The sequence below is a fragment of the Etheostoma cragini genome, chromosome 18, assembly GCF_013103735.1.
Source record: "Etheostoma cragini isolate CJK2018 chromosome 18, CSU_Ecrag_1.0, whole genome shotgun sequence".
In the NCBI taxonomy this organism is placed as follows: domain Eukaryota; kingdom Metazoa; phylum Chordata; class Actinopteri; order Perciformes; family Percidae; genus Etheostoma; species Etheostoma cragini.
In genome coordinates this window covers 23,254,811-23,264,538 of record NC_048424.1, presented here as the reverse complement: position 1 = coordinate 23,264,538, position 9,728 = coordinate 23,254,811, and the positions used below count along the sequence as shown (strand labels likewise).

General features: G+C 40.0%; 1 protein-coding gene across 3 annotated transcripts in view; it reads right to left on the bottom strand.

The window, feature by feature from the left end:
• The window catches only part of cnih3 (cornichon family AMPA receptor auxiliary protein 3), a 107,851-nt gene that overhangs the window by 78,108 nt on the left and 20,015 nt on the right, over positions 1 to 9,728 (bottom strand). For all 3 annotated transcript variants that reach the window (XM_034899833.1, XM_034899835.1, XM_034899836.1), the window contains exon 2: positions 3,079 to 3,147. In XM_034899833.1, the coding sequence (XP_034755724.1) occupies positions 3,079 to 3,147 (69 nt within the window). The remainder of the gene's footprint in view (positions 1 to 3,078; positions 3,148 to 9,728) is intronic.

The window sequence follows — 9,728 nt, the reverse complement described above, 5'->3', positions numbered from 1 at the left end:
GTGCAGCCGACAAATCTGCGGCAACTGTGTGATGCCATCATGTCAATATGGACCAAACTCCCTGAGGAATGCTTCCAACACCTTGTTGAATCTATGCCATGAAGAATTAAGGCAGTTCTGAAGGCAAAAGGGGGTCCAACCCGTTACTAGCATGGGGTACCTAATAAAGTGGCCGGTGAGTGTATATATATATAAGACATCTGAAGACATGAAAGGGGAGTCAGAGGGGGAATGACATGCAGCAAAGGGCCTCAATGCGGAGTCAAAACCGTGGCTTGTCTTTTGAGGATTAAACATCTAAAGTATATATGGGTGCCTGCTTTACCGGGTGAGCATCCCTGGCGCCCAAAGCAATCTTTAATAATAACCAATCATTTAATCTTGAGGATCTCCTTATGCTTTCATGCAATTGCAATTTCTGTTAAACTCTGAAACCTCATTTGTTTATAAAAGATATGAATTTCATACTGTTTTAAAAACATATTTCTATTCATGATTATAATTTTTCTAAACTTAAAAACTGTCTTGGGTTTCCAAGGGCTTCTGGGAACCCATTTGAAAACTAAGACATTTACTTGATCCTGTCAAAGAATCTTATAGAGAAGCTACAACTTTGAGAATATATTTAATCAATGTCTTTGAGAAATAAATCATGCATTTTAGGTCTACATTTGTATCTGGAATTGGGCAGTAGTGAAGCATTTTATATGGGAAGCAGAGGGCAGAAGGGGAAGGATGGGAAACATGGGAGTGTGAGAGAAGATAGGAAATTAGATGGAACCTTTTGTACCCATGCCTCTGCTGTATTCTTTGATACATTCTGCATTGCATAATGACATGCAAATATGACAAAATATGAAAGTGGTACTGAGTGGGGAAATTTTGTCTAATTCACAGTTTTCAGAGTCTGGAAAATGCCTTTCAAGCTATAAAAATATTTTCATGTGCCTCTTAAGAAATGGTCAGTCACTCATCTCTCCCTCTGTATGTCTGTCTCCATCTTCAACTCTCCTATTTCACCTAGTTTGCAATGTTTTTCATCAATTGTCTCCTCTAACCTTTCCTTTTTTCTTTATTGCTCATTTATGGAAGTCAACACTCCAAAGAAGCTATACAGACTAGAGCTCCTAAGTGAAAGTCACCTCCAAACTAACTGCTGCACGGCAACATGCATTATTAAGGGCCACCTGTGTTAGTAAAAGCCCAAAAGACTCAAGGGAAAGTGATTTGGAGGGCTGGAACAAATCCTACAAAAACTTCACAGAGGGCAGCTTTCCCATGCTGGCCAACACTTATGTCGTTTGTCTCCACAACTTCTCCTGATTACCGCTGTGTCAATTTTAGGAGTGATGAAGGAGAACATAATTGACTGTTTCTTCACTGTGAGAAAGTAGTGGAAGGTACTTTGCTATGTATAAAATTAATTAATGCTGATCTGACACAGTTTAAAGCACAGCATTTACTTAATATTCTCTGCACGTCCAATTTGTTTAACAGACGGCCTAGAACAGTCGAGGATATATGTGTATAATCCGGTGTAATAACCTGTGAATTGACTATTGCTAATTCAGTAAGCCAAAAACTAAATGTTCCCATTGACATAGCAGACTGGATAAACATAACAACTAAAAGCCTAAATTCCTGCATTAGTCTGAAAAAGCCTTTAAATAACAGTGGGGATAAACCGCAGCGAACACTGTTAGCTTTTGGCACCTATAACGGCAACAATAATGGTCCTTGCACACTGTATTGGTACTCAAGTAAAAGAAATAATACAATACAGTAATACAAGTTAAAGTGTTTCATTTATAATCCAATAAATAATTTACAAATGCAGAAGTATGCACAGTGAAGTTAAAGTATCAAAAGTAAGAACTCAAGTAAACAAAAATGTAAGTAAAGCTGCGAGCAGCATTAAAGTATACAGGGCGGCTAATTGTTGCATGTAGACCACAAATACTAAGTTTCGTTTAAATCGGATGATGTTTGTCATATAAGGCTGAGTTCCTGTCGACCAAAAGTCAATATTGGCCTGTGGATGTTTTCAGGCCTGGACCCTTGTCAATCTTGACAAATTTCATCCACATTGGAAAATGTACGATTGGGTTAAAACAGTTTTCTTTTTAAGAGGAGTTCATTAATGTATAGCAACTTGGCATTTAGGTCTACTTCCTATTACCATTAGCGGACACTATGACTTTGAATAAACATCTGTCTCCAGATGTCCTCAGGGTTGGACACTTATGAATCCTGAAAATGTTTGAGCTGATTAGGCAATGGACCCTTAAATTGCACCCCCCCCAATTTAAAGTTGATGGAATGAAATCTTTAGGAGGAGTTTATTAAAGTATGACATGTGGAAATGGTCAGAATGATCCCAATGTTGAACTTTCAATTTAAGCCAGGACTTCCACTGGAGGGTATGGCTCCAATGAGAGTTTTTGTAGCCGTGCTACATATGTGTACCACGTTTTGTGGGTCTACGTTAAACGTACTGCAGCGGCTCAATTCTTTAAATTTTGTAGGGGGCACTAGTGACATTTTTTTACACCTATTCCTGAAACCCTTATAATACATATTTTTCACCAGGCTTGATGCCACTGCCAATTTTGGTGGGTTTGTGAGTATGTTAAGCCCCTAAAAAAGGCGGTTTGTAATTACGATATTATAACATGTGGGCTACATGAGTCGGCTCCTTTAATTTAACCACACCAACTTGATCAGGCCACCCACCTTTCATAACGTTCAAGCCAGTTAAGGTAGACCCTTGTGTGAGGGGTCAGTAGAGAGTTCCTTTTTCATTGGTCATGGTTCCATCCACCGCCTATGCTTTAGCCACACCCCCTGTCACAGCTAATCATCTGTATTACATAGTCTTGTGTCAGATATTAGACTCAAGAAAAGTTCCCTTTTTATTGGTGCTAATTTGCAGTGTCTGAGTGCTGGGCAAAAACTAAATAATAAACTAATAAAAGTGTTTCACTTAGCACATTTATTCAAATTTTGCCATCCACCCATAAAGGATAATTTAAAGAAATGTTTGGTTTAAATTCAAATGAGTAGGGAGAGTTAACCTACCGCATGGAGTGGATTGCCCTGATCGATCGGCACTTTGAAGTCAGCCTGGAGCTCATCAAAAGCTGTTATCTGCAAGGGAGAGGAGAAGAGAAGGGAGGATTATATGATCTATGAAATAGAGGGACAATATAGAATGAAATGTCTCACTCTGAAAGCACATGTTCACATCCTCACAACCAGCAATGCAGCATTCAGAATCAAAGCTGTATGTATAATGCAATCTGAATACTTTTATATTATTCAAAATCAAACATTGAAAATATTGACATTATACTAAAGAAATTGATGCAGTTACATTTGTCACAACATTCTTTTCTCTTCAAACATCAAAAAACCTTTTCAGTGAAAATAAACATGAATTTAGCATATTTAGCATATCCTTGCAAAAACAGTACTAGCACAAACTACAGGTGTACTGTGTGTGGATGTTTGTGCAGCACAAGAGGACTCAAAATGTTAATTTTCCATTTACAATGAAAATACAAATGAATACAAACAAATATAAACTACAAGCATTTACAATTGGTATTGTGATTTTTTATTTTATTTTAGAACTGCAATATTTTGAAGAAGAAGGTAGAAGAAAATGAAAACAAGTAATTCTTGAAATTTAATCACATTTTTCAGAACTTATCTGGGCTGATTATAGTTATTTTTTGTAATCGGATTACGCATCATTGACCATCCTAGCTCTCTTTATTCACTCGTTTCCACCAATCTATTGCCCTGCAGCGTGTGTTACACAAAATCAGCATCATCCGCTAAACAAACCAGTTTACATTCTGCACTGTCAGGCAAAAACAGCTGTGGACATGGGCATTATATGTAGCCGGAGATTTATTTCACAAGGAGGAATCATGTACCCACACCCTCCATTTCACAATCATGTCATGATCTGCTCCAGTTTAAAAGTTGGAACAAATCTACCCAGTAGCACATAATGTGCATTGCAAGAGAAAGAAATCAGAACCTTTTGAAATGGTGTCATTTGATCCTGCAGCCCAACCACTGATTCATTGTGGGACAGCTCCATCTAATATCACTGCCAAGTATTAAAGAACAGGGGAATTATACGCAACAGTTCTATTGGTGTTCAATGTGTGGCAATGGAGGCAATCACACTACAAAGGCAAATGTCATTGCTTGACTAGTTGGCCCCAGGAGAGAAGTGTGTTTTCTAGAGAGTGAGATTGCAGGAAGAATGTGCGTTAGTCATTGTATCTGCATATGAATTACACTGTGTCTCCAGTGTGTTTAAACCATGGGGAGTGTGTGTGTGTGTGTGTGTGTGTGTGTGAGAGTGTGTGAGTGTGTGAATGCATACATGTGCAGAGTAAGATTAAGTTTTTATTGATGGTGTGGTATTTAAATGTTATGTATGTATTTTGTGCTATATGATGAAGAAACAGAGTAGGATATAGTAGCATATATGTTTGTGAATGTGTCTATTAGCCCAGCATGGTGAATTAACATCAGAGAGACGGCAGAGGTCCACACCAATCCTGGTTTATTTCCCTGGGCTCGCCCCCACACTGACAGGAAGCTCTTTACATGTTATTTCCCTGTGGATCCCAACAGTGATCCTGGCTCATTGCCTCGCTCTGTAACAGTGTGTTAGCCTCCCTTAGGCTGTTCCTCATGGGTGACGTGAGCGAACACACACACAAACACACACACTCTTCATGGGTGCATAAATCCAAGCATACAGTAAGGCACTGTGCGGATTTAGGCGCAGGAACACACTCTTCCACAGTGACACACAAATTGCCTATGCATCCTTGATGTATGTGCACCACACGAAAAGAAAGTTATAGACTGCATGCTTTGAGTGGATTTCAGGATTTAAGGATCATTCAATTTACTATGACTAGTTTTAGCTTTTTCTCTTTTGCACCATCAGAGATATGGAAATGACAACATTGCTTAAATAAAGTTTGATGAAGCAAGGAACAATGAGTGGTAAGACTAGTTGTAACAGTTTATACAGATTATATAACCCATTCTGGCATCCATTTCTGCATCAAATACTTAATACCTCCATCTGGGTCTTCTCTACCCTGGAAATCCAGAGTTCTCACGTCAAGCAATGCTGCTAATTAACAATGTTCTTGTAGCCGAGCTGCACCAATCACATTGGTGTATCTGAAACACGTGGGGCCAGAGTCAAGCGGCACCAATCACTTCGGAATCACAATTGCGTTCGGTGAAAATTTCAAACGCACGCTTGGTGCCACCCCTCGAGATCGGAGACTTTCATAACTTGATGCCGGCCCCTAATCTTTCGGATTTGGGTCTGGATTTCCAGGCTAGGTCTTCTGCGGGGTTCTCCTCCCAGTTGGACATGCCTAGAGTACCTCCAGTAGGTCTCCTCAACTGGTTCTTTTTCGATGACATAGTGGTTCTACGGGCGCCCGCAAAGCACAGTTGGTGGAGCTGTCGCTCATATAAAGAGGCCGCAGCTGGCCAGGGTTAAACTTTGACCTGCTGCATGTCATTCCTTATCTCTGTCCTGTTTTGAGTCTTCTTCTGTCCTATAAAAATAAAGGCTTATAATACCCCAAAAATGATGAAAAAAAGTGGTTCTACTTAGTGACGGCAAAATGATGCTTTTTGAACAAAGCTGAGCCCACTAGATGGCACTCTTGGTTTTAAGAGAAAGGCCTAAGGCATTGCAATTCAGGGTATTCTAAACCTTTTAAACAGAGAGCGCCATCCAGTGGGCTCAGAAAATGAATGCACTGTTTCATGAAGCTTCATTTGGCCATCACTAGTTCTATTCCTAGACCCAGATCCTTCTGGACGTCTGAAGGTGACCCCACCCACCATGCAAAGGGAAGTAGTCAAAGTTACTTGTATGCGTGATCTCATTCTTTTTTAGACTTAGCAGTTTGTTGAATGATATTGGGAGTTTCAACTCCAGACCCCTAATTAAAGACTCACCACATTACCACTTCGTTCTGATTAAGGAAAACCAGAATCCTCCTAAAGCCAGGCCTGGGAGGGCAGTTCTGGATATCCATGAGGCTCAGGTTGAAAAACCTGGCTAAAAAACTTAAAGGTAATAAAACCAAACAGAAAGGAGCGCAACTGAAAGGTTCATAAAAATCTCTCAAAGTGAACCTACAGCAAGTTGAACCATGAACATAAGATAAGTTGAAAGTTTAGCAGGATCGGGTCTGTAGACTGTGGATATGAATGTTTGACATATTTGTTTTCATTCATTTGTGTAACTTAGAGATTTGTTTCTAACCTAATCACCTGACTGAGTGGAGTTTTCTTTAAACGTTCTTGTTAGTAATGACACCACATTCCCAAATATCAACACTTAATTTAGCTAATACAAGGTTTTCTTTACCAATAAGGAGGATGGCTAAAAAGACCAAATTAGACCAACGTCATAATAATCTGGTATTATCCTTAAGGGAAAATTCACCCTAAATCCCCTTGATATTGGACTGCTCAGCCAGTCATGATGAGAAGCAACATTTGCCCCAGAGCTGCAGACCAGCGGAAAGAAAGTCAAATATGCGATGCTCAGGGAGTGATTTCTGCTAAAAGAGCCACTGGCAATGACTATGGGTTTCTGTTTTTTAATACCCCATTCTATTTTAATGTGAAAGTTCACTTTAACAGACTGCTTTGAAATCAAGGTTGGCTGGCAGTTACAGCAAACAAACTGGCACCCTCTGCTTTTTTCTCTTGGTATTCTGCATTTAAATAGAATGTTTCAATGCAGACTGTGGCTGCTAGAGGACTGACACCTTACTGTGTGTGTGTGTGTGTGTGTGTGTGTGTGTATATGTATGTATGTATGTATATCTGAAGGTGAGGAGAACAGAGGGATGGATGTAGCTTAATTAGTTGCATATTAGTGTGTGGATGTAAATGTGTACTCATTTTCACGGTCAGTTGAACACGCTTTTTTTCCTTCCATGCAGCCTTCAAGGCATTCATATGGAAATAACAAGATTAAGAACAACAGCAATCAGACGAACTTCCACTTTAATGTGAAAGACTACAAGGTTCCCTTTAATTATTTAAAGCGTATGGATTAATTTGCCACTCCTCACCAACCTGTGATGCAAAATTTAGCAACCAACATGAAGTCTAATATGCATGCAGACAATTGAGATTTGAACTGTGCTGGATGAAATTCATGAAATATAGGTCTGTTTCTCTGCATTAATCAACAAGCGTGATGAGTGTGCGCAGGCTGTGCATAAGCCATAGGCGCATTTCACTAATTATTTTTTAAAATAATAACTGCTATGTTTCCATCAACACGATATTATCCAAATAAAGTGATGTTGCATGAAAAATGCCAAATGGAAACGGTAATATTTGATGGAATTTCATGAATATCAACTCAAAGGAAAAAGATTTGGTCTTTTCGTGTTTTATCTTAATCGATATACAATTCATGTGATAAACACTGATGGAAATGTTGTTTGCCGAATAAATAATTAATTGTGATTGTGACGTTTTAGGTCTTTTTATGGTTGCAAACCGCCACAAAACAAAGTTTTAGTTAATTCCGCCCACTATTTCCTCTGTCTGCACACATGGCGGGCGTCAAAGACAGAAGGAAGTGGACGGATAAGGAGACGAGAGACCTTTTGAATTTAATTTATCGGGAACTCGCAAAGGACACAGTCAACAAAGGTTAGAACAGGCCGTGGGACATCCTGCGGAGTCAATAGAAGACGCTCAAACAACGAGACGTCTCAAAAAAAAAAAAAGAATCTTGCAGCGGTGCTGGAGGGACAATAAAAGACAATTTGCATCGGCATCGTCATGACAGTGTGTTGATAGCGTCATTGTTTTCTTATCATAGCTCGATATGTTGCTATCAGGTGGTACATGAGCTCTATGTAGCTTATCCCATATTGCTCATGTGATGTTGTCCCATATTGATCATGTGATGGTTGTCCCACATTGATCATTTGATGGCTAGCAAAAACACTTGTGTAGGGCTGCAGCGCCAGCAGCGCCAGGCAAAAGACAGGGCCTCAAATGTATGAGGCGTCTATGTCTGCATTTCAATATCCCCTTAACCCATTTTGGACATTAAATGAAGTATAAAAATATCCCCTGTCCTGCAGAGTTCCCAAAGGTCACTGGATTTCCTTTTGCTGTTGGCTTGTGTTTTAATTGCTAACATGCTCCCACCAGTGTTAGCCTGTATCTGCGATGAAAACCTTGGCGGGGGGGAGACTGCTGGAGAAGGCAGCTTCCCTAATGTTAAGAAAACACTGCTGGCATAGTTAACTCTTTCCTTCACTGTGACAAGATCAAAAGTAACACATCTTTCCCTCCAAAAATATAGTTATGCGCGTTTCTGCTGTCAGGACTTTTTGCAAGACACCAAATCCATTTGATAAACACATATATTCAGCTACAATTATGTATTTAGGACAATCTATTCATAAATAGAATTGCAGGATTTACATTACTATTAAAACATTGCTACAATCCCTTTATGCACTTTCTGCCCAATAAAAGCACAGGACGCATATCTACCCGTTACTGTTAAGGGCTTGACTCTGAATGACCCGTCAGCCTTCCAGCTCTCTGGGACTCTGAAACATGCTGTATTGGCTGGACTTACAGCTGCTAAGAGGATGATAGGGACCCGTTGGCAACCACCTCACGACCTTTCTATCCACACGTGGACCCTCTCCAATTTAGATGTGGTTTATTTGGAACTGTCCACGGCGCGGATTTATGGTGCCCCAGGGAAGACTCTGGACACATGGTGGTGCACTGCTGACTCTGTGAGCACTAGGCTATAGCCCGGACCTCTAACTTGTACAGGTGTTTGGTCTCTTGTCTTGTATCTGTCTGTGTGTGTCTGTTTCTGTGTGTTGTTTTGTATCCCTCCCTCGTGTCTTTCCTCTGTTTAATTATTGTTTCTTTTTTTTTCTTTTTTGTAGGCCCTGTGTTGCGTTCTTTGTCTCAGTGTATTGTTTGTAATGGTTTTTCATTGTTTATTTCTTAAATATGTTAATTCTCTGAGAGCACGGTTCCCCAAACGGTACGAGTTTTTCCACAATGTGTTTTCATGAATTGTTTTTTATGAATTGCAAGCATTAAATCGTCACCAACACGGTCATGCCGCACATCATTAGAAAGCTTAAAGTCTTGTGATTCCATCAAGTCCCCGCACAAAGGATAAGGTGACTTACAGCGGTTATAATCATGTTATGAAGTTAAGAAACACTGCACCGTTTCTGTCTAAATCGAGCGTGCATCCCTACCTTTGTCCTCGTGTCTTTATCCACAGGGGTGAAAGATATTCATAAACGTTGATTTCCTAAATCGCAAACACTCCAAGGAATTAGAATATCCAAGCCTTGTAATCCATAATTATCTGGTCCCCTCACAATCTTGTAGTTTCTGGCCAAGTTTTGACGTTCAGAAATCTAGAGAGTGCATCATTTCTCGGTTTCTATAGCTTGTAACTTTTTCCCTGTGCGGGCTAAAACGAAGGTCGACACACCATTACAATCTGTGGCTTCTACAGATTGCAAGGAACCTGCCAATCCCAGCCAATAGCATCAGCCTATCAAGAGATACCCTCAAGCTAAGCCAATGATATCGCACAGTCGCCATTGGTCCCACGTGGGAAAGATTGACAGTGGAGCCCTCGA